The sequence below is a fragment of the Lonchura striata genome, chromosome 5 (assembly GCF_050655825.1).
Source record: "Lonchura striata isolate lonStrDom1 chromosome 5, ASM5065582v1, whole genome shotgun sequence".
NCBI lineage: Eukaryota > Metazoa > Chordata > Aves > Passeriformes > Estrildidae > Lonchura > Lonchura striata.
This window is the reverse complement of record NC_140707.1, coordinates 53,533,388-53,560,961: the sequence shown is the minus strand read 5'-3', so window position 1 is coordinate 53,560,961 and position 27,574 is coordinate 53,533,388. Positions and strand designations below refer to the sequence as shown.

General features: G+C 34.4%; 1 protein-coding gene across 32 annotated transcripts in view; it reads left to right on the top strand.

Annotated features, from left to right (window-relative positions):
• CEP128 (centrosomal protein 128) overlaps positions 1–27,574 on the top strand; it is a 175,805-nt gene that overhangs the window by 48,295 nt on the left and 99,936 nt on the right. For all 32 annotated transcript variants that reach the window (XR_014956074.1, XR_014956072.1, XM_085582238.1 and 29 more), the window contains 2 exons: positions 17,669–17,718; positions 20,356–20,379. Coding sequence is in view for 30 of the 32 variants with exons in the window: in XM_085582238.1 (XP_085438364.1) it covers positions 17,669–17,718; positions 20,356–20,379 (74 nt within the window). In the remaining 2 variants the exon portion in view is untranslated. The remainder of the gene's footprint in view (positions 1–17,668; positions 17,719–20,355; positions 20,380–27,574) is intronic.

Genomic DNA, 27,574 nt, shown 5'->3' with positions numbered 1-27,574 from the left:
TTAATTTAAGTTCACATAAATCAAAACTTATGAAAATGAGACAGAGAAATTGTATTCTCAATAAATTAACTTATTAATTTACTTTCTGTGGATCTGATAATGTAGTTTACTCATGGGGTTTTTTGAGGAGAAAGAATAAAAATAGAGATTTATGGTGGACATATCAAAAGTAGGTGGCATAAATATTTAAATTGCTTTGTCGATGAACATGTTTAAAGAAGTTTTATTAGCTTAAATAGGTTCTACTAAAGCTTTTACCTATATATTTTTTTGTCTTTCCCCTTTACCAAAGTATTTGTACGTACCTAGGATATTGTAGGCTTTTGAAACCTCCTTATGAATCTATGTAGAAGTGTAAACATTATCACAGTGGTACCTGTGGTGCTGTGAACTGGCTGTCCATGTGGGATAAACCTGACAAATACAAGTAGAGCTTCATCCATGAAGAGAATGGAGAATAGAGAATGAAGTAAAATACAGTTGTGAAGCGCCAGGATTGTTTACAGAGTAGGAGAAGTTTCATACTTATCTGGTGGTGCTATGTTTGTCTTCCATGTTTCATAAGAGTATCATGATGGAGAGTTTAGAAATTCAGAAGTCTAGCAATATTCATAAATACAGAAGAACTGAAGAGGATGTGACATCTGATTTCAGGTTTGCAGATTGGTACTTTGGATGCAGTTCACTACTTAGCAAGGTATTTATCTAGCATGCTACACAATGGGATATTTCATTATCCCATTTGGATTCCATGTTTCATCTTGGACTGATTTTGGTCTTACAATCAAATTTATTGTACTAGGTATCCAATTATGTTAACAAAATAGACAAAGGTGTGAGGAAATAAAATGCATAAGTTCCGGTTTCTTAACTAAGAATTTAATTTGCATTCTGGAATTGCTGAGCATGCCATGGTGTTCTTAAGAACAATTTAAAAATCAGTTTGGGTAACAAGAATTTTATTGTTATTATTTTTGAATGCCATTGTCAGCAATTATACCCAAGATCTGGCAAAAATTTCTTTCATTTATTGCATTTCTATATGATCTAGCTAGACTGTGTAGTCTGAAAAGCTCATCATTCAAATCAGTGAAAGTCTGTATTTGATCCTGAGTGGACCCAATGGTTTTATAAACTCAGATTTACTTTAATTGCCTTTCTAAGAAAATCTTGGAATATACTGACATGTATATAAGTTAGACATAATGTTATATAGTGGTGGGCATGAAGTCTGCACAGTTTTTCTTTCAGGATAATATACTGCTACTTCAGAGAAAACACAGAGAGTCAACAAATAACTATTTAGCAAAATAAGACCTGACATATTTAGCAAGACCATATCTGGTTTTTTTAATGAAACAAAGTTAGTATGGCTGTAGTGATGTAAGAAGAGGAGGTGCATTGCTTGCATTTACAAGACTGATTTATCTCAAAATACTCTGCAAATACTGCTTTACACAAAGTCCCAGGTGATGCAGGACATACTCTGTACCAATTCTCAGTGTCTACTGAAATAATGCATTGCAATCACATTTGAACTACTGCATAGTTGGAATTTCTTATATAGGTATAACATATATACCTATACTGCTAAGTAAAGCGAAGGTAACAGTTGTAGTCCTGAGCTGACTAATGTTAGATGCTCTTGTCACAAGCACAAAACTGTACTGGGCAAGTGTGTGGTGTTTTTCTTTATGAATTAAGTTTATCACTCATGCATTTATCATTGTGCATTGTCTTATATTTGAGGATACAAAAATCAAAGTTTGAAAGATTTACATTTTGACTAGTTTTAGTGATGGTGTCAACTCTATGAATCATAGTTGCCTCTAGCTTTGTCACTTTAAACAAGTAAAATTGACAAAGATTTTGGTAAGTCATTCCTGAAGCTTAATTTCTTTTTTTTGTGTTAGGTTCATTCAGGATTATCTGTTTTTCAACTGCTGTGGATAGCGTAAACTCAAAAGAGCCTGGTATATTAAAGTAGATTAAAAATATAGGTAAAATTTTGCTCTGACGAAACTAATCTTTTAAATTAAATTTCTGTTTTTTTCTATTTTAAAGTCAGGAAGTCCAATTTCTGTTTGAGTCAGGAACAGTAAAGCAGAAAGAGTAAAAATTTAAAATAAGAAGCAGTGTAGTACTGAGAGTAAATACACTGACACTGAGCAATCTCTGCTATTAAACTGAGGAAAAATATGAGATTGGGAACTAGTGAAAATCAAAACAGTATAAAATCTTTCTATTATGACCTATTATGTTTCATTTAATATGCTGTTTTGAAGACAACTTTAAGCCTGATTCTGCCCTTTCAGGTTTGATTCTTTCTTTTTTATTAAATTTCTTTTTCTCATATATTGCATGATATTGCCCTTGTACGAACAAGAGTCCTTTCTGTGGCAACAAGAAATATCACAAGGTATTTTCAGGTCATCTTTTATTGAACAATGAATGGGAGCATCAACTAGAGAGAACGCTCTTTTAAACATACATACAGGAAGGAACCTGAAGGATTTCAGAGAAACTCTTCATAGTACTTGGTTTTCATAGTGAGATTCAAAATGCATAAAGTTGAAATATCATTACTATTCAAATAATTTATTTATTATTAATAGTGTTCTTGCCCTTTAAATAATGCTTGATTTTTTTAGTGTGATGGGGGAAGGAGGAGGGAGGACTTCTAAGTTATTTTAAACTTTGCCAAAATGAACCTGCGTTCAGAGTCTTAGAAGAATAGAAATAAGCCCAAATCATTTGGAAATCCTGTCGTGTGGAATTTTTTTAATTAAAAAACTGGAAATATCTGACTGGACATGCACTGCTGTAATTATTTAGTATTTTTCTGGAACCATTTTCATTTGACATTATCTTTTTATGCACTCATAAAAATATGGCTGCCATTGTAAAAAAGAGAAGGTAAGAGATGGGATCAAACTGTAGCTGTTTTTAAGACTTCCTTTGATTTCTTTTTTCTTTCTGAATCACATACTTTAGATGATTATCTGAAACTTATGTACAGTTTTTTGGTGTGGAAAGCATGATGAGTCATTTAAATTAGTGAGTTTGTACTGCTCATTAAAAGTAAGAGATTGTATTTATTAGATTTATTTCTTGGCTTACCTGCACATATCAGAAACTAAATCAGAATTAACAAAAGAAACCTGGGGGATGGGGATTCAGTTTATATTAAATAATTAAAATGTATTATTTAATTTTTTTCTTTCTTTTGTGAATTATGACTTCTTTCTTTAAACCAAGCTAAAATATTCTATGAACTAGTGTTTTTTTGGGGATTTTTTTTTTTTTTACAGCTGTTGAAATGAAATTGGACTCTTTATAAGCACAATTACAGCTTAACAGTGATTTAACATTTTATAATCAAGAGAATCTTATAATTACTGTACGATTTTATGAGGATTCCTTGAATTAATAGAAAGGTGTTGTCATGCTTTCAGGCTGTGTACTATGTTTATATACCAAACTGATATCACCATTTTACAGCTATTAAAATTAAAAAACCCAATCAAAAAAATCCTACCCCAAGCAACACAGGCACTTCTACACTTGCCTTGAATTCAATATTTTTCTGAGAAGTATGTAACAGAAATATGCTATCTGTCATTTATTCTTCTTTAGGTAACAATGAAATCCTGAAGAAACTCTTCAATATCTGAAAATATGTCAGTTTATTTAATAACTGTCTTATAGGAAATAAAACTGATCCAAGGGCACTATGTTCCTCTCCTGTTGTGCCTATTCCCTTGATCAGAGCCATCTTAGTCTAAAATACAGATGAATTGTGTTGGAAATTTGAACAGAAATGAAAAAATGCCATCTAAGATTCAGTATAGTAAAGGTTTTTCAATTAAAGAAGTATTTGAAATCTTTCATCTTGTTATGTCATAGACCCAATATCTTTCAAAATTAGTGATTGTTGTAATGGTTTTGCTTAGAATTTTTCAGGCTGTAATAGAATATGATTTTCAGTGTAGTTCATTGCTATGTTAAGAGCTTTTGTATCCTTTCAGCTGACATGATATCTAAGATCCTTTTTGTCTTAAAGTGAGTCCTAATGATATGGTGTATTTGGAGAATTGAAGTTTAAGTGCTATATCAGTACAAAAAAATTCTTCACTTTGAAAAGAACTTCAGTCATCAGTAAAACCAATTCTTAATGGTGACTGTATACACCAAAATAATTTAAATTACAGAACATGCATTTTAAATGAATTATTGAAAAAAAAAGAAAGTCTAGCTGGTTTTGGATTTTTCTGTATACAGACTAAGTTAAATAAATTATATTTAATCTATTTGCTAATTTTTTCCTTCTAGTGGGTTAAATAGGACAAATTCCTAGGTCGAATATTTACTCTAATCAGCATGTTCAAGGTAATAACTGTCTATAACATATGTTTTTTGTAAGAAAATGGGAACCACTTTTGAATGCTTTATATATTTTGTAGTTAAAGGGGAAAATCCTTATTAAATGTTCTAGAGCCAAGCAAGACAAGCAAATTAACTATGCAGTTCATACAGTATGAGTGATTAGAACAATAAGCTACTAATTGTTTTTAATAAATTACAGATTCCTATATGTAGTTTTTTAAAAACTACAGCCACATAATAATGGGTACATATACAGAGAGTCTCACGGTATCTTTCTTGTTCACATCTCTAGGATAAGGTCATAACATAGTCAAGGGTATGATTTGGATACTTCTTCCTATTTTAAAGGACTTGAATTGCAAGTTATTAAGCACTGTTAGTAAATATTGTTGCTGTAAAGTTTTATTTGTTTGCTTAAACAGATGCAGTGTCTGAGTCAGAGAGAATGTGCTTGATCCTGGTTATGTATTAAAAAAAAAAAAAAAGAGAGAACTGAGGGTAAAGTTTAGTCTCCTATTCCTCAGCTGAATTACTTAATTTTATACCACCTTTCTACTCTGAGAATTGTTTTTTAAAATACACATGTTCATCTTGCCATAATTATTTTCAAGTATTTGAGTAGTATCTTTGTGCAACTTTATATATTTCTAGTATGTAAATTTGTGTTTAGTGGAAAACATTTAAATGTAAATTTAAATGTAAAATTTACCTTAATTTTTGTTTCACAGTTCTAACAATTACAACTTTATTGTGGTTTTTTTTGGTTTTTTTTTTTTGTTTTGGTATACCTGGTGAATTGAGGTGTCTACCACTAGAGAAAGAAACTAAATGCAAAGCCAAGAAAACATATTCATTGAAATATATATGCATATTCTTTATGCATATATACATACTGCATCAATACTGTATGTACTTCAGCTGCCAGGATAAAACTTTGTCTTGCTGATTTTATTTATATTTGATGATTTGGCTGTAGAACATTACTTTCTTGATTAGATTGAAATTCTAGGAGCAGCATTGTCTGAAAATAAGGCTTGAAAGTTTTCTGTAACTGCTTCTACTTGCAAAATCAAATGATCAGACAGTATACCACTTCTTGCAAGACACTACATAAAATTAAAAAATGCTAGTGAAATAATTTTGTTCTAATGCTACATGCTTAAAATCCATGGAGTGCATTTTTATTAAGGAAGAGCTCAAAGGACAGAATTAAGTTAGGACACTATTGAATATAATGCAGTGATCTTATAGCTTGGCAATTATTATCTTATAGTTTGGCAATTTACGGTTTTCCCTATTAAGTTCTTAATGCCTATTACAAACCACCTTATTTTTTACTAGAAGCGTATTTAAATTGGCAGAGAACTTAGTTTTTCAGATGCCTTGTTTCTGTCAAGACATGAGCCATGAGTCATGGAACTTGGGAGGAAGTTTTGCATAGCTTCATGTCATCCTTCTTCCCTGAGGCAGAAGGGACTTTCTTTTCCAAAATGTTGGGAATGTTAAGCTTATATTTCTCAAGTGTATTAAAGGGATTTTAAGTACACTAGGTTATGTTGGCTATGTTTTATTAAAGCAGCTTCTTATTTAAGAGTGGAATGTGAATATTCTACTATATACGTGCTTATTCTCTTAAAAGCTGGAGAAATATTAATACTTCATTCTTGGTCAATGAGACTTATCTACACAGACTGGTTTCATGAGTTTGTACCATGGACTATTCATGTATTACAGCAAAACAGAGAAAGTTTCAACAGTTTCAATAAGCAACAGTAGGATAAGATCTGAACTTTAAGCTTGGAATGTTTCTAACGGTGCAAAAACATCTCAAATTTGAAAATACAAAAATACTCCAAATAATTTCCAATATATAATATATATAATTTTTCTCCTAATATTATTTTCTCTTTGGAGTATAGGAGAGATCTCTTCCTCAAATCTATGTATAAAAATTCTTAAAAAAATTTACTGGAGCTGTTGTACTGTAGATTTTTGCAATTAACTATGTGGAAGGAATAAGTTAGTGCATTTAGATAGTCTAATTTTCAAAATAGATTTTTAGATGCTAAGCAAAATGTGCCATTCACTGAAAGTGAGCTGGTAAGTCTCAGTTGTATATCAGTTCCCATGGGACAAAAACAGGATTGTCCCACCAAGGAATAACTTAAAGCCTAACTGCAGCTGAAAAAGTTAGAAGTAAACATTACTATTATGGCTTTCTTCATAACAGCGAGCTCAGTTTATTGCATCTTCTTCTGTAGCATGTGTAATAGAGAGTTATATAATTTCTAATTGCATTATGTTGGGTGTCAGTGAGACATGCTGACCTCTGTGCATGCATGTTTATTTGGTTGAAGAAGGTGTTTTCTTAGAAGTTGTTTGGGTCCTGGTGATACATAGGGCCATCTAGGAGAATTAAAAGCTTTCTTGCAGCATTTATCAAGGAGTGAATCCCATGGAGATGGGACTTTTTTTTGTGTGGTTTACTCTTCTAAAAAAACATCCAAGCTGCTAAAAGATCCCTTTTTTACTGAGATTGGTAGGGAAACTTAATTTCTGGACCAGTATCTTTGAGCTTCCTATATTATCTGTTTTCCTATGCTGTGAACATTGCAAATGGATTGTTTAGTTCTGATCTTCAGACAGCCCAATTAAGAAATGCACTTCTAGGCTTGGGAGAATCACTCATCTCAAGTAACAAGTGACCTTGACTAGAAAAGCTTTCTGTCTTGCAGCTGTTGGCCTCCATTGGTTGGCCCACTTATTTCAATTCAAATGAGCTGCTTCAAAAACCTGGATACCCTTAATCATTGACCATTCCTTAGCTGATAGGTCCAAGATCAGTTTTGTGTGTATTTGCATTAAAATCTGCAGCTGCTCTTCAGATGTAGCCAAAAGGAAATTTGCTGATATGCATAAATATGGTTGGGATGGTAAACATCAAAACAAGAAAATCCGAGGATATTAAGACAGAGCTTGCTGAAACAAGTGGCATTCAATTTCCTGTTTTGTCATTTACATATGCTATACCATAACTTTTGTATAGCTACCATGCCTATAAACATATCAACATAATTTTCTAAAACAAGAAATGACAAATTATCTTTCTAGCTTGCAGTTGGTAAATGAAAACAAATTAACTTTCAATTTCTTTCTGTGTACTCCTGGAAAATTTTATTCATTATCAGAATTTCTTCATTCAGGAGAGAATTGTAACAATTATGTATTATATGCAGTGATAAAACAGTGTTGAACTGCATTTTCTGTTCAAAGTGTCAACTGTTATGAGGACCTTGCTTTGAATCATTTCTTACTATATTTTCTTTTATATAACAATGTGGGGTTTTTTTTTTTCTTTTTTTTTCTTCTTTCTAGGGTATTTAATAGGTTTTCTATTCAAAACTGTGTGAGGAAAAATCCATTGTCAGTTTCCTTGCATAGATCTGTGCTACAGACAGGTGGGATAGTAGCTCACACACACAAATCCAATTTTGGTTGTATCATTCTTGATATCTGCAGTTCGTGTTTTCAGACAAGAAAGTTCTTATTTCTGCATTAATTATTAATTTAGTGTGAAATATTTAAATGAACATTTAAATGAATTTTAAAAGAAATTGCTAAATAGAGGCATGAAGAAAATTCTAGCCTGCAGTGTTTGTTTTTTTTTTTCTGTCAGTAGAACCATGGCTTAGAAGGCTTCAATAAGAAAAGCTATGGTGGTTTCATCCTACAGCAATGAAGCAGATTAAAGTCCGTAGTGCAAGGACACTGATATAGAAGATTTCGTATTCCTGGCAATGAAAAGTAGCTGCTTAAGGCTCAGACAAGTTGGTTGATTAATGAGTCTGCCTAAAACTGAAATTCCAGTGGTCTGACTTTATAAGCGTTTCATATGCTTTTACATCTCCGTAGAGAACAGTTGAGCAAATAATGCAAACAGAAGGTTTTCTATAGCTCTGCAGTTGTGACTCACTGTGAGTTAACAGCTTTATTGCTATCCCAGCTGTGTTAATTCTGATGTAACATCTCTCTAGATTCTAGAAGGGACCCTTGATTCTAATCTGACTGCAATTCAGCTTGCTTATTTGGACACTACTTCAGAGAACAAGCAGTACCTGGGTTACCACCTCTGAATTTGTCATAGTAGCACCTGTTTAGAGATGACACTCATAATTCTAGATAAAAAAAAAATCTTAGTAAATATTTGTGTTAACATACAGACTTACTCTTCTATGTACAAAGATGTATTTGGCACTTCAGGATTAGTTTATACCAATCATGGCTCAAAAGCAGTAAGGCCTCCAGATATGATCTGCTGCTTATAGGAGAGCTTCTATTTGAATAATAAGCCACACATTCTTGTTCTGTCCCTTTACTGTAAATAGGTCTAGTCCCTTCTTCTTTTCCTCATTCTTCCCACACAGTTTCCCTTCCCATAGACACTCTTCTCATTAGACCTTGTTCTTGCTTGAACTTTGCTTTTTTTCCTCTCAATTCCATGTGTTAGAATGCATGCTGCTTGGCATATAAAGGAGAAAGAATTTTGGATTAAGAGGCTAGAAAAACATTTCAGATTTAGAAAAACTAAATGCCTTGATTGAAAAAAGTCAAATTCTGAATGCTACCTACCAGCCATAGTCTGCTTACTTCAGAAGTGAGATTGTTCAGGGGTTCTAAATACTAAGTACTAGTCTCCAAACTTTTTTGATTGCATGCCCCATCAGTAAAAAAAATCGTGCATGCCACCCTAATATATGTATATTTATTTATGGACAATAAGTACATATAAACATACAACTTGATGATGAATAAATATACACACCTTTGTGAGTTCAACCCCACAGAACTAGAACACCTGCCTTGATCACATTTTCATAATAAAACTGTCTTTGAACGAGAACGAGACATTTTTATCACCTCAAGATTAGCCTTCCTATTTGTCTGTATCACTAATTGTTTCCTAATGAAACTTACTGGAACTTACTAAAGCACCTAGGAAGTGATGCCTGTTTTGGGAAGTTGTTCTTTAGTGATTTTTTTTTTTTAACTAGAAGCCCCGAGGTCCCTCAAGAGCTTTTGGAATCCTCTACAGAATGTCTGCTGGTACATAAGTGTCATTCAAAGGAAAACAACAGAATGCTTATAACTGTGCTTCAAGATGTGTTAACTGCATCTATATTTACAATCCTCTCTCATATTCCTCCTACAGTAGTTTCAGTTGAGAATCAGTATGGTACTAAACAAATACAATAGCCATCCTCTCTCTCCCAGCTCATACCTTAGGCAGTTGTTAAGACATGGTGAAGTTTAGGACTGTCGTCACCTTTTGTATTCATAAGGAAGTTCATAGGAATATTTTGCATGGATTTCAGTGCACTTTCTTTGAGCTTCACGTCAGAAGTTAGAGAAATATTTTCTTTAGCCATGTTCAAATGAAGCACAGAAAATTTCCCAGGAATAGAGGGGAGCCAGGAATAGAACTAAAAGATCTCATGTAAGCTTTGGGAAAAAAAGCCTTCTCATTCTTTTAATACAGGCCTCTTAAAAAGCAGCACATTGGGACCTATAATTTTTTGATTGGTAACCTTATATTTTAGTTTTTAATATATTTATTCTCATATTCAGCCAAACTATTGCAATGCAATCATATTTGGACTAGAAGAAATTACAGCAACTCGGCCAAGTATCTTGTGTACTTAAGCTGTGTATTTGAATATATATATGTATCTACTCTTGCACTCCTGAATTCACTGTAAGGCAGACACTGAAGTAGTTCAGTTAATGACAGGTATAGAGAGGTTATAAAACTAGTGAGGAGAATTTTGGACTAGTTCTTGGGACAAGTAAAAAGTTGGAAGAGGTTTTCTAAATGAAGCGTGGGAGATATTTATAAGTGAATGATCTACATCAAATACCAATCAAAGTGAAAGGGAAATAAAGAGAAATATCAGGGTGAAACAGAAGGAAGACTTATTGAAATAAGCAAATTAAAGGCAAGAATTATACATATAAAAATGTCATTGATAGTCCAGGCATTATATTAGAAACAAAAGGAAACTTTTTGTTTTATGCAGTATACGCTTCAGTTATAGAAACTCCTTGTCCCAAAATGTTCTGGCATCCAAAACAATAAATACGTTCAATGAATCACAGAATATACTGAGTTTGAAGGGACCCACAAGGATCTCTTAAGTCTGACTCCTGTCCCTGCACAGAAGAGCCTCAAGAATCACACCATGTTCCTGAGAATGTTGTCTAAACGCTCCTTGAAATCTGTCAGGGTGGTGCTGTGGCCACTTCCCTGAGGGCCTGTCCCAGTGTCCAGCCAGTGTCCAGTGGGTGAAGAACCTTTTCCCAATATTCAACCTCCACCTCCTCTGACACAACTTCAGGCCATTCCCTCAGGTCCTGTCACTGGTCACCAGGGAGAATAGATCAATACCTGTGCCTCCTCTTCCCCTCATGAGGAAGCTGTAACTGCAATGAGGTCCCCACTCAGTCTCCTCCAATCTGAACAGATCAAGTGACCTCAGCCACTCCTCATGTGGCTTCCCCTCGAGGTCCTTCACCGTATTTGTAGCCTTCCTGTCTGTTTTATACTGGTGCCCAAACCTGCACACAGTGTTCAGGGTGAGGCTGCCCCAGCTCAGAGCAGAGGGGGACAATCCCCTCCCTTGCCTGGCTGGCCATGCTGTGTCTGATGCACCCCAGGACAGGGTTGACCCTTCTGACTGCCAGTTCATTGCTGGCTCATGTTCAGCTTTCCACCAACCAGGACCCTGGTCCCTTTCCATCTGTGCTGTGGTCATCCTCTTGCTCTTCTTGAAAATTGGGATAACATTTGCCAACTTCTGTCAACTAAGACCTCTCCAGATGTCCAAGACTTCTCAAAAACTGTTGAGAGAGGCCTCAAATACATAAGCCAGCTCTTTAAATATTCTTGAAAAATCCCATCAGGCCCCATAGACTACAAGGGACCCAGGAGCAGAAAATCCCACACAAATTCAGGATTGGCTGGGAATTTCATTTGTTTCACAGCCATGGTTCTGCTCAGAGCACTGGGACCCCAGCTCATCAATGGTGTTGAAGAGAGAAAAAGCATTAAACACTTCCCTGCTTTGTCTCTCTCCTTTTTTGTGAGGGACACATCCTGTAATAGACTCATGTCATTTGTGCACTGCTTTTTGCCTTGAACATATTTTTTAAAACTTTTTTAAAGAAATAGTCAAGTTTGTGGAGGCCGGCTAGGTCATGTATGGTCCAGATGTAGTCCTGATTTTTTGCTCAGATGCTTACGTGTTCTCTCAGATGCTTATTTCTGGAGCTGTCATTAGAGTAACTAATATTACCATTTTTTATCCTCCTGTCTGCTCATGCTTTTTGTCTGATGTGAGGTACAGACTGCACGATTTTAAGCCTAACCCAGTAATATATCATCCATTCCTAGAAGTCTTCTAAAAGTCATGAGTATAACTTGAATAAAAATTCTCTGAGAATATTAAATCACACTTCTCTGTTGTCCCTCACAGCCCCTGAATGATTACATTTCCCTTCTATCAGCTCTCCTTTTTTTCCCCCCAATAAAATTAGTAATAGTTTCTGTGCAAATAAAGAAATATAGACCAGGCCAGACTGGATATGTAAATGTTTAAAAGTTTTGCTACAAAATATCAGTCTTGCCTAAGGCTCAGGGAATATAAAGAAAACACTATGTTCTGTTACTTGTGTAGTATTGTCTCTTAGGGAATCTGAACAGTGAATTGTTTCCTTCTCTATTAACTTCTGACACCTTTCTTCTGTTTCTTCTGTTATGGTTAGAGGTGCTGCTTCAGGTTAAGGTAAGCCAATGCATCACTGTAGGTTGAAGAATCTGCTTTGATTTTACACAGTAAACATACAAGCGTGTACCTAAAAGTTATCAAAAGAATTAGTTAATTTTTAAAAAGTTTAAGTTTTCAGTATAGTATATTCTTTTGAAATCTTGGCTGTGTCACTTGCTAACAACTGCAGTAGCTAATAAATTGCTACAAGCTAAAAAGGCACAGAATATTGCAAAAGGGATTCCCTTTTTGATATTATATTCTATCTGGATATATAAAGTCTGGAGTTCTTTTTAAATGTGGATGAGAAAACTTGATTAAGATACAGATGAACAGATGTTTTGATCTTGGTGATCATGAGTATTCCATTGCGTGCAGTGGTGGGAACTGAACTAAAAGATTTAAAGATAGTGGAGTGTGCTCAATATTAATATGTTTGCTAATGAACAATCAATGTTAAAAATCACTTGAGACTTTTTTTCCTTTTCTTTCTTTTTTTAAAATTTTGCTTAGGATTACATAAACACATTCTGAAATACAAATAATTTATGGACCTTGTTCCACACTAACAAAAATTAATGTTCTAAGAAATACATATTTCTCTAAAATTCTTTAAAGATTATAATAATATGCTTTAATGGCTTGCATGTGTGGCAGGTACTGTTTTAATTAAAATGGTGTGAAGCAGGTGCCAGTACTATTTTACATCTCAGTTCCTTTGGTGCCAGGGTGATTTGTGGTATTGGGTCTTACAGTAGGAAGCTTCAGGCTCATTGAAACATCCTTTAGTATTGAGTGTTTCTGGACTGTGACAGTTGTCACAGTACTGTGAAGCCATTCATCACAACACCTCTACTGGCCATGAATGAATATATATATATCTTGTGAAACACTTTGGTTACACCGGTTCAGCTAGAAACATCTTGATTACCCCCAAAATAGGGCCTTCATGTCAGATTTGTTGTGTGAAGGGAAGAACTTGTATAGTGGTATGTGATTAAACTTGGCTGTATAGATGTGAGCAAGATAAGTAATTTCTAACTGAGAGAAACTGCTTTATTCAGCTGCCTGAAAATTCCTTCATACTTGATGGAAACCTGCTTGGCTGCCTTATGCATCCACAGGAATGCTACAGTATGTGTTCAGCAGTTTTGTGGGAAGCGTCTCCAAATGATGACTGAAAACTGTAGGATGCACATTTGAAGTGAGAATGATGGGAAATACTTGACATAAAAAAGCTTTACCATTTTTGATCAAAGCAACTTTAAAGGTAATATGACCAGGGTGTCTAATTAAGTGATTTCTCAAGAGTTTGGTATCCACTTATATAACTTAAAACCTTAATGTTTAGGGTTACAAACTTTGGGAAATCTATAATAGTTTTACTAATATATAACTGAAAGCCCTGATTTGTGTTTTGGAGAAGAGCCTTTCTTAGCTTGATGATGCAAAAATTATGCTGGCAATGTTTTCCAAACTGCCATTCTTTTCTGGTAGTAACCTGGATTTCTTGCTTTAATGCCATACAGTAACTGTATTTTTCGTACTATGTGAGTTGTTTATTTTCCTAGGTGATCTGCAACTGCTAGGAAGCAGTGAGAATATTCAGTCAGATCTACCATTAGCCTGAAAATATTTAGGATAGTTTACATCATATTACCTTTGAATGCAAAACTGAATTATTGTGTGAATGTCAACTTCAGAGTACTCTGAATCACATTTTTGGATTTTTCACTGTATGAGTAGATATCTATGGCTATAAGAATTGATTCTGTGTGCACTTCTGTATTTGTGCATTTTCCTTGGCTAGAGAAAGATAAACATAAAAATGTGGTATTGGTCCAATTTGTAGATTTTTCTCTGGCATGTCAGTCTTCTCTGAGAATGTGAAGAGGAATGTTGTCTGTCATTATATTCAGTTTCTAAAATGGGATGTCATGCAGTGTTTGAAATCAAGAAATTGATGCTCTAGTTAATATAAAGTCAATGTCTTGTTTCTCACCTTTGTTACACCCAGTACAAAGAGTTGAGCATCTTAGTTCATAAGGGAGTTTTAACATTCTAATTAGTTATTGGCATATTAATGGATCAGCTAGGATAAATAAGATAGTACTGTTGCATTTTACTCATTTTAATCAATAAATATCTGCTCCTAAATCTATTTTCTGATACCTCTCACCAGCAGTAAAAAATTACAACTGGGGCTTTTGCATGTGAAAAATCTTTTAATCTTTTCAAATAACCTTTTTTTCCTCACTTGTGTATGTGGTATGATGGAATATATAATCTTCATCTTCAGTATTTTGAAATATACTGTGGTGGTCCAGTGTCAGGAAAACTGCAAGAGATAAGGATTCTGACAGAATGTTTTAAATCATAACCTATAATTTTCCTTTAAGTTTGATTAGTCACATATAAGTCACTGTAGTGTCACTTCAAGGATACTCAGTTGGTGCTTACCCCTGTGAGATATAATCTTTACATGATTTGGAATTTGGACACTGTAAATAAATTGTTTTATCATGGCTACACAAAAGTAATATCCCTTATTTTGCAGACAATATCCTGAGCTTGTTGTTGATTTTGAGCAGTTTTAAACATCTGAAATATATCTGATCTTTTAATAACTTTAGCTTATAGTTCCTTATTGGATTGCAAGGTTCATATTTAGCTAGAAATAAAAAGGGAGTATGTTGATGAATATCTTTTTTTCTGCATCTCATTTCTCTTGTTGTTTTTTTCCATGTATTATTCATCTTTTGAGAAGAGCCATCAATGCCTAAAGGTGCCTTTTTCAATAATGCTATTTCTTCTAGTAAATTTATAAATTGATGTTTTCTGTGCCCCATGAGAATAGTGATGTATGGCTTTGAAAAATCCCCAAGTACCCTGTGGTTACATTAGGCCTTGAAAAAGATGGTAGCAGGATTGTTGTAGCAACCCATGCCACCATGCGTCTTCTTTTATGAACAATTTTAATTGGAAAAACTCAGAGGCTGTTCATAGGATGGATGAAAGGAGCTTCCACTAGGACCAGTGACCATCTTTACTCTGTTACAGACACAATGCATTCTGTCTTAACTTTATTGCAACTTTATTTTCTGGCACATGACATAAAGCATAAAACATATATTTAAGTTTGCACAAGAACTTAAATATGGGAAGTATTGTACATATGATAAAATAAATCAACAGAGCTTTTCAGATCAAGTAAGCAAAGTTATTCTGTCAGGGAAAATGAAGTGCCAGAGGAATGATATAATATATATATGACTTTTTTTATAGCTGTTTAATATATTGCTTTAATTTTATTTATTTTTTTTTTACTTCAGCTTTGGAGAAAATGTGCCATTATTTTACATGGAATACTAAATGGAATCATCAGTTGAAATACAGAAGTTGATTTTTGAATATATGTTAATAAAGGATGGCTCTGTACAGGTGTATATTTTGTCAGTTAACACGACTTGAACACCTGCATACCCTTCCAGGAACAGAGTTTTGTGGGAAGCGTCCTGTGGGACATCTGATTTAGGCTGGGATAGAATAAAGTAAATGGATTCTAGATAACCTTAATTTGAGATGCAGAGCTTTCAAATCTAGAGACTGTTAGCAGAAATCAGTTCAACTTGTTTTGCATTTGTAGAAGATGTTTGAAAGGAACCTTGTAATAGCAACCTTTTCACTTAGAACATTTGTGTCTGTACAGTAGAATCTTAATTACTACATTAGAATGAAAATAGAGCAAAGTAAAGTATAATAAGTGAGGGGTTTTGGTCAGATGGGACATGGGGATGAATTTTTCATTTCCCACCATTTTATCATAAGACTTATTCCTTGCTCCTAAATTTTTTTAAAGCTTTTATTACAATACGAATTTTTATCAACTTACATATAATACTGGAATATGCCCAAAGAAAACTTACAGGGTAGCTACTTTTCAACCCAAAATTCTTGTACTAATATTGATGGCAGTGCATTTGGCTACAGTAGTTTATGTGGCTGTTGGATCACTGGACTGAAAAAGCATACCACACAATAATTCAGAAAAACATAGATGCATCAAAACAAAGTGAAGAAACAGTGATTTTACTAATTTTAAGAAAGGATTTGGAAAAAGTGGCATAGAAGCTAAGGAGAAAGAATAACAAGTCAACCTCTCAGCTTGTGAAAGAATTAACTAAGATTTTTTACCTAGTGTCTACATCTCATAAAGGACTGGTGCTTGGAAATAAGTCTCAGTCTACATGCAATCAGAAATTAATAATAAGCTATGAAAAAAGAGGGTTGGGGTGCTCACAGGAAGATTTCTTAACAGGAGAAGGAGAAAAGATCAGAGACACAAAGGAGAGATGAGAGATTAATGTCAATATAATATTTTCTGTAGTTAATATTTTAAATCATTGAAGCTTTTCTTTTTGACTGTGTACGTATCAGTAAAGTTTATTTCTTAAGGAAGCAAACACAGGTACTTTCAGTTACCTGTTCTGTACTAGGATGCTGAGGGAATTGACAGTCAGAATTTACTCCTCTGATGTTGTCAAGGCAGTTTCATAATCTCATAACCCTCCTAATTGCTAGCACACTGGAGCATATTTGAATTCAAAGTCAGTCTCTGGCTTAGACAAAACAATGCTCTTCTTATGCAAAACTCATGAGTGAACTTTTGATAGTTGAAATAGCCATAAGCCTGCAGCATGTTTTTTTGTTTTTCCTGCTCTTTATGAGGTTATAACTTTAAGGTCCCAGAATTCTAAATATGTTACAATTTATCAAAAACATGATTTTAATCATAAAACTATGTAAATTAAGTGAAAGGGAAAAGCAACTTATGACATAAGCCACAGAATTCCAACAAAATTAATTTCTAATGTGAAATGTTATGTATGTGCATATGTGTGCCAATGTCTATAATTGTCACACATGACAATACAAGATACTAGGATTTTATCATGTGAAGACTGTAAGGAACGTTTCTAATATTTTGTCACAGTGAATTATTTTCTGTAGCAAAATTGTTCCATTTTAGTGAGAGGAGGTAATTATTGTCAGTCAAAATAGTCTGCACTATTCTACAGTAGCTTTTCATGTATAATTGCATTGCTTTGACAGTCAGTTTTACTTAATTTTTAGACAGTCTCTTTGGTATTTTTCATTCAATTCTAAAAATACACCAGAAGATTTATTTCAGTATAGAAAAGTTTATCTGTGAATCTTAAAGCTCTTTTCCCCCAAGTCAAACTGTCATTCTGTGTTCTTGAGGCTGTTCTTTAGTCACCTCAACAGCCCATGCTTGGAAACAATCATATCACTGACACATTTCATCTATTATTTAATCAGCTAAAAAGAGGTGTAGTGAAATCTGTAAAATAAAAAACCTGATGACTGTTTTATACAGTACTTTTTCCATCAGGCCATGAGACAGGAAGTTGAATTTACAAGTTCCATTTTTCATTTTGCAGAGCTATTAGAGAAGACACACAGAAGAGAGGAAGAAATGGGAGCTCTCCAGGTATATTTTCTGCTCAATTAACTAGCTACATATTTTGTTAAATTTCTTAAAACTACCATACTGTATTAAAGCATTATGATTTTCTGAACTGCCTTATAGCTTAAATTCAGATTTAGAAATATATGCAGACAAATGCAGACCCAAGTGCTAGTAATACTCACTGCTGGGTTTTTTCACTGGTTGGGTTAGGTTCTCCGAACTGTGTTACTTTCTTTTGTAAAACTGAATAAAACTGAAAGTAAAGTATTCCAAGTAAGTATTTAAATCCTCTGAAGCACTAAATGTTCATAGTCATCTTTCTGAGGAAGAATGGATCGGTCAGAATTTCCTAGGACCTGATACGATATTATAAATCATTATCATATATCATCTAGCAGTAAAGTTGTTTGTGCTAAGCACTTTAAATTAGTACTTAAATGTCAGATTTACCCTAAGCTTTGGAATAGTATTTAGGCATTGCAGTCAAAGAAAACATATTCCTTTCAATTTGAAATGGCTAAGAAAGCAAAAACAGGCTGGAATGTCTGAATTGGGAGGCTAAGAGGGAGGCTAATGTGCGTATTCTTCAGAATACAGAAAGAGAAAAAGAAATTTTTAACAACAAATTGCTACAAATGATGAATATATGAATATAAAAAAAGTTTACATGCAATATGAAGAGTATCAATGAGTCAGCATTCTGTAAGTGTACTGAAAGCAGGGCATTTGTGAGGGAATTGATGAAGATAAAGCTCATAAGGAAAATGACATTTTGTATTGACCTGAGTTTTGACTCAGGATTTTGAAGATAAATCTTCTCATATAATAAATAGAAGGCATTTTGAAGGCTAGAGGTATCAAAGAAGTTAGTGTACAAATAGTTTGATCCAGTAATAGGAGACAAGTTGCAAGACCCAGAAGTTGCACAACACACCAATCCAGCTGTTTCCTGCTCAAACAAAAATCTTGGCCTGGCTTTCTGGCAGCTCAAGTTCAACAGGGCTGAGAGCTTGTCTGCGTAAGCAGTTTACACAGGTGCATATCTAGTTACATCAATGTAAAAAGATCTCCTTTCATGTGAAGCAATTCTGCATCTGCTTTCATGTGAAGCTTCATGGTTGACAAATTGTTCTAATGATATTACTTCTGATTGAATGAGGAGTAATTTTAGACTGCAGGAAGTTGCATCATAGTAGTGTCTTGCATGGCTGTATGTGCCTGCCTGACTGTCATGTTCCCCATTAAATTGCAGTATTCCTTTCTCTAGCTGGCACTTCTGGTTAAGTGTGTGAATTGTAGTGCTCTGACTGCTGTTCTTTCATATTCAAATGATTGATAGCAGTTTTTTCTCCCTTCAGATAGATAGTCAAGTAGTGTATAAATTATCCATGGTAAATTTCCGAATACATTAGATGCTAGTCCAGAAAATTATCTGCTGAGATTGTAAGGGTTTATTATATTTTTAGAATTTGGCAACTGTATCATGCACTTTATTTACTGCATGAGTCATTTTGAACACTCTTTATTCTATCATTGGAACCATCCTCACTCACTCTAAGACCTTTTTTGCAAAGTAGTCCTCTTTAAATAAAAAAAAAGTATTTGAATTGCTCTTCATTATCACCAGAAATTTATGAGCTCTGTAAATACCATCTTTTTAATGGTAATGGGTATGTGCTTTGTTGCAGAATCTTTAAATAAATATCAGTATTTGCCACTGCAATTTTGTGGAAGAACAAACATCTCAGAATAAAAGTTTCTGAGTTTTCAGTATAATTGTTCTGATGTATGGAAATAATCTGTATCTCAGGTCTGCTTTTAAGGAAGAATAAAGACTTTAGCAGGTGATACACTACCTTGCCTGAGAAAAAATGGAGTAAATTTGAATAAAGTAAAATTTCCTATAATGTCTTAATGGTCATGTATTCTAAATCTAGATTCACCTAATCACTTAAATATATGTTTTGTCAAATTACTTAAAATATCATACCTAGTCAGGATATAGTACCAGAGTACACTATCTTGATTTTACTAACTTCATATTTTTCTTAAGAATACTTCACAAAGGGAAAAGAACATTGAAATATATACAGTAAATTAACTAATTCTGGGTTCTCTGTGTTTTGTGCTGGATTAAAACTGACACAAGTTTGTTTTATTTGTTTGACTAATGTCATCCTGTTATTAATAAAACATTATTCAGAGCTATTTCTGGATGAAAGAGTAATGATATAGAATTTACTTTTTAGTTTTCTAAGGAAATGCGTAAAAGATCCTGATGACAATGAATTCCAGATCATGCTAGATTTACAATCAAAGATGATCAAAAAAAGAAATCATTCTTTGGGATATGTAAGAGTAAAATCAGCAATATTGAAAACCTAATTCACTAATTGAAAAAATATATTGCTGAGTATTTTTTGTCAAATCCTTTCTCACCTTATTTCTGGATGGTTTCTTATTTTTGGGGCTAGATTCTAAGTGGGATAGTATGATAAAAATCCAGTGAAGTACAAAAGTTCCTACTCAATGAGTTTTTTACAGAAAACTGTATGTATGAGACCACCAAAACCCCAAAATAATCCTAACCATAATTCTTTGACTTACACTGTGTTTATATTCTTCACTTTCTAATGGCATCTTGTATTTTGCTTTTAGGAACGTATTATGGCCTTAGAAATGGTAAGTTTCTTAAATTAATTTCCAAACCAATCCCAATTACATAAAAGGTTGCAGTTCTGGGCTTTTAACTGTCATTTTACTTTGAAGAGAAGATGTGATAATTTTGCACTGCAGCTCTCCGTGTAGATTTTTACTACAGTACTTGTGTACTCATGATATGAAATAAAGTGTATTTCAGTGTAGTCATTTTTCTATACAGTTCAGTCCTCATCCCATCCCTGGGAAGAGAAATGTTGTAGATTTTATCCATAAAAAAGATGTTATTTTTCTAACACTTCTAATGGTTGAGGTCCATGTGATCTGATTATTTCAGTGACTGCTCTGTGTGCTTACTTGTTTGGTCAGGGACAGAATCTGTTCATCTGCCCATATCCACACAGCAACTAAAAGAGTAAAGGAATATAATTTTAACTACTAATTAATATTATTTAATATGACATTAAGTTGGAAGAACAAAACTTCATGCCTGTACATGCTGTGAATGCATTTTCCTGATATCCCAAGGTAGTAAGTCTGTCAGGTGGAATAGCTGGAATGAGCTTCAGCTTGCCCTATGAATTTGGAACCATTCTTCTTTCCCTTCATGTAGGGATATCACAAATTGTATGTATTAGACCCACAGTTCTTTTTCATGAGAAATCCAGAAAATTTCATCTAAAGAAACCACTACTGAGACAATATCAATGCTGCAAGTATAAACTTCTAAAATTTATTTGTGCAAATTATTACTTTATTCTTTCTGATAGTCTCTGCATCTCTGAAAACAGTTTCTGATTTCAAAAATATATTTTAAATGTATTCAATCTATTAAAAAAAATATCTTTCATTCAGTCATGAAAGGCCCTTTACTGTGTTGCAACACCTGCCTTGTGGAAGCAGGAAGCTGATGCTGACATTCAGTGTCCTGGCACTTCACATTCTTCATGGTGCTGTGTCAGGTGTTGACAGGACATTAATTCTGTTCAGGACCTCTTATTCATGGTTTTCTTACATGACAGCCAATCAGGCATGTATCAATTGACATCCATTTCTCACAAACCATGCATTAAACTGCCTGCAAATTCCTTGTCCTTTCTGCTTCCAGAGCTATTTTGACACAGGCAGAGGACAGTTGCTTGCAAATACCCCAATGTCATGCAAATTCAGTCTGTACTATGTGACAGATTTTCTTTCTATTTTTTCTGGAGCTTTTCTCCTTTTTGTACTTCCAATGTCTCTGACTTTAAAAAGGAATATTTGTAGGTTATTGTTCATACAGAAGAAAAAGATGACCTATTTATCATACTATTCCACTGTTCTCCCTTTCTCAACAATCCCCCCATTTCAAACTCTGAACTTGCCATAAAATTGTTGTAGTGGCCATGAGATGAACTTGCCAACTTAGATAATAAAAAAAAAGTTGGGAAAAAAATGTAACATGAACCTTTCAGATTCCATTCAGAGTTCTGGGTGAATTAACTTCCAGGTGTTGCTTAATCTAATGCAGCGATTTTGTGAGTTGCTGCAAACCAGGAGGTCCCTGGTCTATCTCTGAGCCCTGTCAGCTCCTTCTGGAAGCTCCATCTCCTGTCGAGGTAGCAGGCAGTTTCTTGGGTCTTCTATTTCCTTAGCCAGCTCCTGTTTCCAGAGGAAAGTGCTGTTATTATGAACCTCCTTCAAGATATTACACATGATCTAATCACTCCCTTAAGGAGCCTGACAACAAATAGTACCCATTTAGAAGAAGCTCTTGGATATTTTGGTTCTTCTTTTTCAATCAGATCAATTCTGCTGTATGATTCAATAGATAGGTACACCACTTCTTGCTCCAGCAAGTTGTGCAGGTCAGGAGCAGAAGCTGGAAGGTAAGGAAGAGCAAGGTTTGTTAGACAGACTCACTAGTGAATTTAAAAGGAGCTGAAAAACCTAGATGTTTTCTGGAATAATCCTTCAACTCTTGGGAAGTGCCAGAGGAGTAACAAGTATAGGCAAAGCTGAGGTTTTGAGTATCTAGAGATTGTGTTTTTTTGGCTTTTTTATTTTTTTATTTGGTTTAATGCTGTTAATTAAAATGAATTTAATTATTTTATAGCTATTAACAAATAAATACCTTAATTTCTTTAGTAATTAATTTTAGTAATCAATTATTTAATCTGACATTTTGAGAGAATGAATACGATTCATCTTTCAATTAAATGGGTTATTTTATTCTTGAGTATACTTTAGTTGTTACATACAAGATTTGTCTCTCTATTATTTATAGAGAAAGGTGTATGTTGTAGAGAACCCAGAATGAGGTTACCATTTTCTTAGAATATTTGGGTCAGACTTTTCTGGACACAATTCAGCTTTTTGTTACAATGTCTGTAAATTTAGGTTAATGCCAGTAATGCTGTAAGTATTCAGCAAAATTGATATTTAATATGAATTTTTGGTTCAGTATGAACATTTATGAATTTTGTTGTAATGCATTTTTATGTTTAAGAAAGTAAGGTTTTGAATACCAGTAAAACAAATTTCTGTCTGCATCCACTCAGCAATGTAAAAACTATTAGATTATTCTCCTGTAGCAACAGGCTCAAATTTGCTTCAGTTTTATGGTTTATCATCAAATTTAAAAGAAGAATTGGAAGGATAATAATACCAAATGCATTTTGTAGAGAGATTATGTGACTGCCTGACACCATCCATTCTTACGTGCTTGTTCTCCCTCTCTGTCTCTCTCTCAGTGTGCCTTCCATCAATAAGTAAGTCTTGCTGTTAGCTCTTGAGATTATTTCATGATTTTCATACTTTGCTAGTATGGCTGTTGAGGAAATACTGAATCAAAGGGTTAATACTTTCCTCTTGCTTTGATTCTGTAGTGTCTTGCCAAAACTACCATTGCATCAAAGGCTTTCTGGTCATCCCATAACACAGCCATTCTTTGATCTTATAAAAATGACCAGGAGCAGTTTGAGATCCTCTGTCCTGCCTGCCTCACCCTTTCCTTTCCTTTCATCGGCAAGCCAGTGTGTCACTTCCCTTTGCTGGACTTCCCAGAACCTTTCCTCTGCTCATTACCACCGAGTAACTTCTGCCTCCTGAGGCTGCTGGCAGCCTGCTGTTTCTTTTCTCCTAATGCTCAGCTTCCTCTTCCCTTCTTCCTTGATGTTATCTTCTCCTCCTATGTATTTATTGCTCTTGTTTAATACCCAGCTACTTGTCCATTCTCTGCCCCCTACTATTTGGTGTTTCACTTGTTCTTTCAGGTTTTTTCCTAATGCAATCACCTCTAGTTTTCTAGCCCTCAGAGTGAAAAGCATTTCCTGTGTTCAGATGGAACCTCCTGTGTTTCAGATTTTGCCCACTGCTTGTCACTGGGCAGCACTGAAAAGAGCCTGGCTCCCTCTTCTTTGCACCTTTCCTTCAGATCCTTGTGCACATTGATGAGACTTCCCAGAGCCTTTTCTTCTCCACACTAAACAACCCCAGCTTCCTCTGCTTTTTCTCACAGGAGAGATGATCCAGTCCCTTAAAAATTTGTTGTCCTTTGCTGGACTGGCTTTTGTATGTCTCTTTTGTACAGGAGAAACCTGAACTGGACCCACTCCAAATGTGGGCTGACTAGAGGAGAGTGATCACCTCACTTGACTTGCTGGCAATGCTCCTAGTGGAACCCCTACATGCTCTATCTAAGCTCCTTTCAAAATTATGAAAATATGTTCCACATGTTACAAATATTGAACATTTTTGCCAAAATTTAGTAAACCAAAATCCTTCAGTTTTCAATTAGAGAAAGTAAAAATCTGAGGAAAAATCCTTATTGCAAAGGACTTAAGTTATCTGAAGTTATTTATTTCAGTTGAACTAAGACTAGTAGTATACAGTGTTCTCACTTTTTTTAATGTAGTAGGTATTTGTATGTAAATGTAATTATAAAAAGAGGTCCTTATGAGTTCCCTCCACAGGATGCTCATGAGAAATCAGAGAATCATAGAATCACTGAGGTCAGAAAAGACCTCCAAAACTATCATGTCCAGCCTTTGACTGAACACCACTTTGTCAACTAAACTATACCACCAAGTGCCACGCCCAGTCATTTCTTGAACACTTCCAGGGATGGTGGCTCCACCTCCTCTCTGGGCAGCCCGTTCTAATATCCTTTCAGTGAAGAAATTTTTCCTAATGTCCAACTTGAAGCGCAACTTGACACCATTTCTTCTTGTCCTGTCACTTGCCTGGTGAAAGAGACCAGCCCCCACCTGGCTCCTTTCAGTCAGTTGTAGAGTGATGAGGTCCCCCCTGAGTCTCCTTTTCTCCATGATAAACAACCCAAACTCCTCAGCTGCTTCTTATATGAATTATGTTGGCCTTTCATCTGTGGAATATGTATCTGAGTTCTTCCACAAAATGTAACTTGATAAGACATAGATTTGTGCTTTATTTTTCTTGGTTTGGTTTGTATATCACAAAATGAGTTAAATTTTGTTTGACAGCAGACTACTGACTAGATATTTCTGATGTGCTGCTAGGTCCTTCATTTTAGATTTAAATGCTTTATATTTGATTTAGTTATAGCCGTAGGAGCACAGGCATCAGTTACACCTGTTGATCCACCACAGGTTTTTTTTTCTTTCATTATTGTGAGGCTTTTTATTAAAACAGGGAAATCCATAAGGAAAACTCTTAATTCTTTTCCTACTCTGACACTGATTTGCTGTGAATCCTTGTTTAAATCACTTCTCTTTGTATTTTATTTTTTCTCACCTGAAAAACTTTCTTCTTTCCCATGAAGAAGAAAGTTGTTAATTGAATTCTTACAATGCTTTCTGGAAGGCTTGATGAAATACTGTTAGCATACAAAATTTTAACATAAATTACATGTAAAGATTTTTAGCTTGCAGTGCTTCATAATGTTAAAGATGAGCATCAAGGAAGTCGTTACACCTTTTGGGAATGTGTTCCCACTAACACTGCATTACTTCACACACTCAACTTCTTGTGTTATATTTCTTTTAGTTTTTGGGAATTATATCTGGATGTCTCTGATCAAAATCTTAGTAAACAATAAAGAATATATTCTCAAAAACTACTCCTATGGACCCCCAGAGTACTTGGAGCCGTGACTGATGATTCACAGAAAGCTACTTTGCCAAAAGACAAGACTTTTCTCCATGTTTCCAGCTGCTAGTATGCATCAAACAACTGCAAATTCATAAAATACTTTCCTAATATTTTCCCATGTAAACATTCCCCTAGTTAGCACAGAGAAGTCATGTGCTCCTGAATGAGAGAAAAGACAGTCTATGTCATTGCAAACAGGAAAAGAAGCATCCATGAAGTTCATTTAATTAAAATGTGGTCCACCCCATGCAAAAACATCTGGAATCTAAATTAAATGTTCAAGTTGTTTGACATTGGCAATGCTTTGTTAGCAAAGGTCATTTGTTTTTCATTAGTGTAGTTTTTGCTTAAAAAAATCTTACTTGTTAAAACTCTCATGAAACAATGTAATACAGATAAAAAAGCCAATGGAACATTGAAGTTTTAATTTGATAAAGTTATATGTGTTGCCTACCTTTGTATAGGTAATTTGACTTCTTAATGTGCTGAAATCATCAAAACAGTGGTATAATTGGAATAATGATATACGTGGAATATAAAGATAGAAAATACATTTTTTTGTTTTCTCTGAAAGTTCCCTCTCTGCATCTGATGTACTATTCACAGAATGTCCCAGCTATCGTGGAGTTTCCCTGGCTTATAAAAGGCAGCAGAGCACCTCAGGCCTCTCAAGCAGAACCACCTCCTTAAAAGAAAAGTATGATTTATCAGTGGAGAGCTGGAGATTAAAGCTGATAATGCATAGTTTTACAGATCTTAACGGGAAAAGCAAAGAATACTTTTAAACATGCTGGGTGCATCCTATTCTTGCTATTTAGGTATTCAATACCTAAATACTAAGGTCATTTAAAACCTAAGGCATTGTAGGTCACCTCTAACACTGTATTTTTATTTGAATTGTAACTGCCTGCTGGCATGCATTGAAGTCAGTTAAAATGACATTGCATTTAATCTTTTTATGGTTATTCTTTGGGGAGTAGCTAACTGATACTTAAATCAACTCTAATTTCCAAAAAAAAAAAAATCTGTGCAATACAGATAGCCATTTGTTTTTACCTACCTCAGAAAAGAAAGGAGACTGTACTTGAAAGTCAATGAAGTTTGGTTTCTGGTTTATGTTTATGTGTTTTCAATATATTGACTATAAAGGCAAACCTCAGGAGTACTATATACAAACCTGCTTTGATTTATTTGCATTTAGCATTGCAGCTTTGAGACTAAAATAAAATGTGTCTGATTTTGATTTAGATCTCTCCCTTGAGACAGTGTGAAACCGTCTATTACCAAGAACACATCAGTATAGGAGGATTAACTGTTCACATGCAGTTTAAACATCAAAGTGTTTGTATGAAGTCATGGAAAATAAGTAATTTGTTTTGTCATTCTCTGTGAAAACATAGAACGCCCCGTTTTAAAGTAAATAATCTTTATTTTAAAACCAGAAAGATTAGTAGCACTCAGTGTGTCAAAGAGCACTGCTGTTAAGTAAAATGCCATTAATACTGCCTCAGACAGTACAATGAGTGTTTTTTCCTCTTATCAGTACCATCAGTGCACTGAGTCAGTACCTGCTGTTGCAGACAGATGTGATTGCTGTCTTTAGGATTATTTTTATGCATTATGGCATATGGCTTTCTGATTTCTGGGAAAAAACTTTACAGTATTTAATTGGCCTCTGTATCAGGTGCTTCTAACATCCTTTTCCACATTTTATCTATGTGGCTAAATCTATCTTTTTAATAGAATAGAGTGTAGTCATGAATGATACAAGTATGGCATTTGAACCATCTTGAGGAGGGTGCTGTAATTTTCATTAATTACTAGACCAGTTCTATGGGCCAGTTAAAAGCTCTTTCATCATGTTTCCCGCACATTCTTCAATGTAGTTCTTCATTGCCACCTTCTTTATTGAACCTCCCCTAACAATAAACATTACTTTTTTTCTGTTTTTATTTGCACATTACTACCATTCTTTTCATTTATTTTATGGAAAAGACATACATTTCTGTGTCCCTGAAAATGTTAGTGTGTGAATTAACCTATTCAAGTCCCTCAGACTGCTCAGAAGACTGTGAGAATTTTACAATATAAAAAGAACCATTCTGGTCAA